We start from the raw sequence: 4,191 nt of genomic DNA on the forward strand, positions 1-4,191 counted from the left end.
TGTCATCAGGATATAACAACAGATACAATTTAAAATACACTTCAATATCATCATTGTCAAACAGTAAATGAGACATATTACAAACATCATTCAGACCACTATAAGCATGTGACATAAACTCAGTCAAATCATAAAGAAAAATAGAAAATAATAGGGGCAACAGGTTTTCATTTTTTCTTACCAATTGAAAGAGTTTGAAACGCTGAAATAGGTTTAATAAGATATCTTCCAAAATTTGATTATCTCCTTTACATATTTATGTATGAAGAGTTCATAAATAAAGAATGACTCCATCTGAAATCTTGAAATTTTCTATGGCTATGACAGCAACAAAAGATAGTTATTCCTAATCGTCATTCTGTAAATTTTGCCAAAACTTTTGGCAAAATCAATTTTGGAGTGGACCAATTTGAATAAAATTAGAATGGACAGGTTTTACCTGCGAGACATTTTTGGAGAACTTGATGATATGAATAGTTTAATTTTCAATTATCTCTTGTGGTTTTCTACATATAGGGAAAAATAGAAACAGATTACAAAATATTGGTATTAAAAAATGGATAAAGTTTTCTATTGTAAAGGAATATACAAACAATTTCTAACATAAACTGTATCAGACTATACAATATGTCAGTATATGTGCAAAACTAAATTAAATCTTAGAGAGAATTTCATCATTTTGTCCCCATAAATAATATTTACAATGTTTCATAAAATTCAACTGAGTCATGTACGATAATGATCCTTTAACACGCTGTAATCTCGAATTCGATTGCTCAACCACTTGTGAATTTAAATCTGTAAACTGTGGATAACTCTTTAATTCGAAACTAGGTCCACAAGCTGAAAAAGACAAAATCAAGAAAAATATTTTCTGTTTTTAAAAAGGATTTATGCATTATTCACATCAGAAATTAGTGCATGCATTTATTTTTGTGATTTTTTCATTTTAGATTTAAATGAGATTTTGTTTTATATGATTTTGAGAAAAAATCCTGTTTAATTTATATAAAACATTTCATAAACCTTGCATTAATTTCTTAATTTACAGTAGTGAAATGAAATAACAGAATTCTTCATCCACTATTGCAAATTATATCATTCATCAGTTGTTGGCATGAAGTACAGATAAGTTGGGGTATAAAAATGTCACCAAACAGATGCTGTTATGTTTCAAATTTATTTTTTTACCTTTATGGTTTTTGAAGTGCAATCCATCAACTCTAAACTGTGTTTCCAAAAAGAAATTGGCATCTCTGTTCAGACAATAAGCTTGCAAAGAGCAAGCATTGTCATATATGACTAATTTTGGAGCTGCAGAAAACAATGTTATAATGTTAAATTACAGGTGCAACAATTGAGATTTTTTTTGCTTATTATTGTAGAAATTACATATCAAAACATTTCGCAATTCAAAATGTTGGCTTCTTTAGTTACAGACAAGGCAATGTGGAATTTTATGCTTACTGTCATCCAATCAGAACCATTGATACAAAAAATTTAATTAGATTAAGTTTTCTTCTTATCCTATTTCTTTTTTTCAACAATCAAAATTAAAATAAGTATAATTTTATGCTTGAAAAAAATGATGAAAATAACAACCTTTCCTGAATCTTGTTCTTAACAGTGTAAATGGAACATCTGGTGATTCATGACACTTCATTACTTGGAAACCATAGCATATTCCTGTACAATAAAATGAATGTGGACATATTAAATAGTATTCTCTTCCCTCACTACAACAGGTTATTGTTATACACATTGCAAACTGCTTAGTTTGTATAGGCATAATATAAGTTTTGACAGATATAGAATTGCCATCTCCCTGTTCCTGGTGATAAGGGTTGCAATCTTTTTTCTTTTTTTTTTACATGTGTGTTTTTTCTGTTCTTTTCTTTGTTGTGTTGGCCTTGCTTTTTTATTGCTTCTTATACTTCTTTTTATGATTAACAGACTCCAAAAGACTTCCCAAACTAAACTGTTGTCAGAGACAACAAACAAATTTGAAACAGTGATGAAAGATATCTTGTTTAAAATTATATATGTTTAACGTGACAGTACCTAAATTGCACCTATTTTGACAGTTTTTTCAACTAGGGTTTTTCATGATCCAGACAAAAGTTTCCATTACGTGTTTATTTCGTAGACATATCCTTGTTTACTATATAGTTACACCAATCTAATTTTGAATCCATATTGAATAATAAAAATGGGTCTCAACAGACCTCCAAACTATCTACGATTCCATAATGAGGAATACCCAAAATGCATCCATACTAAAATTCACATCCTTAAAAATTGAATAACAGATGTTTTGTTCATTTTGTCCAAATATTTAGAACAATCTGACATTAGTCAATGCTAACTATCCATTTTTTATAAAAATGGATGCTTGTAACATATTCAGTTTAGTCATTTTTAAAAGATCACCTTTTGAGAACGTTGCCTTACTTTTTCAAGTGAATGCTTCATTAGTTATTATTACTGTGAGCGTTTTGTGTATATTCAAATATATTCAGCTATTTTAAAAGAAGTGTAGAATGTCAAATCATAAAAATGCCAAGTGTTTAGGTATATTTCCACAGGTATATTTTTTGTATAGGTACAATTTGGGTACTAAGTGCAATTTAGGTACTGTGACATTAGCTTACCATGTGGACAAAACAATGTGAAAACTCCTGGTAGCAGTGATGGGTGTCCTTTGGAAAGTTTTGAGCACACATCATCTTTCATTTGTGGCCTTTTCTTATCTGCAATGAATTGCCCTCTTCTTCTGACTTTAGGCAGTGATGGAAAATAGGATAATCCATCATCCTCATCTGGCTCTTCAGAAGGACAAAGATCCTTAAGGAAAGGATCAAACACTTTCTGTTGAAAGTGTGGGAGGCAATCCTTAAATTCCTGATATGGGAAATTTTCTTTTAACTGAGACAACAGTTTAAAAATAACTGGAACAGTTGTTTGCAATTTTTTAACATAGTTGTCATTTTGAACAATTTTGTTTGGTTCAGAAAATATGTTATCAAGGAATTTAAAGAAATCCTCAGATGGAGGCAGGAAACTGCAGAATGGATTAGATGAAGCAAATGCTCGTAATAATCCTTTCCAAACATCAGTACAAAAGTACCTATCACCTTTCAAAATGCTGTCCTTGAAAATGATATCTAAAAGCGCTGTAACGGCAGGACAATCATTTTCAATCTTGACCAGATAAAGTGTTTTTTCAATCATTTCCTTGGTTATGCCCTTAGGTTTTACATATTCCATAAGGTAACTCCTTACTCCTCTGGAAAAAAGTGTCCTTTCTTTAACCCTAAAAATTTAAAAAATACATTAGAAATTAAGATAGATTGCAGTAGGAATATTAAAATTCTATTTACTAAACAACAATTTAGTACAGATATTTTTGAGATATTTAATCCATAACGACATTGGGTTTCATGTTTGTAAGACTTCACATATTTCAGGACATCCATTACATGACCTAATTATTATGTTTATACTTAATGCCTTTTTCTTTTACAATTAAAGATGTTAATATATTTTGTTGGCTTTTAACAAATAATCCTTATGACCTTGATGATTGTCATTTTTATATGAACAATATGATATTTTTAGATTATTGTTGGTCACCTCAACTGGATTGACAACTAGATTGATTTTCTTGCTAATTTTGTATTGCTTTTCCCCTATAATGTCATGGATGTTTACACTTACAACCGCACATGTACCCTCAGTTTCTAGCAATAACTAACCCACTCATTCAATCCCTTAATAAGAAAAATCCTAAGAAAAAAGATTAAAGCAAAATTCATGAAAAAAGCAATAATAACAAATACAGCTATAGCTTCTGAATTGAGGTATTGTACTGATAATTATCATACCTCGAAGAATCAGGTTTGTCCTAAGGTTTGGATTTGTCATTGCTGCCGCTAAATAAACTCTCCCATGAAATTAATTCCTTACGGAAAGCTACAGATGTAGCATCCATGACTACAGTGTCTGGATCAGGCCCACAATCAGGACAATGAAAAGAATTTATGAAATCTATATCCAATAAATCCAGGAATGAGTACCAAGATTCTTTAAAATCCTGGTAACTCATTCTTTCACAGAAGTTCTGATATCCTGAATCTATAAAGGACTTTTTGAGCACACCATATTCTGTAAAAATAGTTGTCCTGAAAATTG

The 4,191-nt window shown here is 30.3% G+C and overlaps 1 protein-coding gene across 1 annotated transcript; it reads right to left on the bottom strand.

Annotated features, from left to right (window-relative positions):
- Positions 1 to 652: 652 nt before the first annotated feature.
- Positions 653 to 2,733, bottom strand: LOC134702470 (uncharacterized). The gene is made up of 4 exons (XM_063563369.1): positions 2,652 to 2,733; positions 1,603 to 1,686; positions 1,192 to 1,314; positions 653 to 843 (listed from the first exon to the last, which is right to left on the bottom strand). The coding sequence occupies exons 1-4, from the start codon at positions 2,731 to 2,733 to the stop codon at positions 653 to 655; spliced, it is 480 nt and encodes a 159-aa protein (XP_063419439.1).
- Positions 2,734 to 4,191: the final 1,458 nt, after the last annotated feature.

Source organism: Mytilus trossulus, unplaced genomic scaffold, assembly GCF_036588685.1.
Source record: "Mytilus trossulus isolate FHL-02 unplaced genomic scaffold, PNRI_Mtr1.1.1.hap1 h1tg000486l__unscaffolded, whole genome shotgun sequence".
Lineage (NCBI taxonomy): Eukaryota > Metazoa > Mollusca > Bivalvia > Mytilida > Mytilidae > Mytilus > Mytilus trossulus.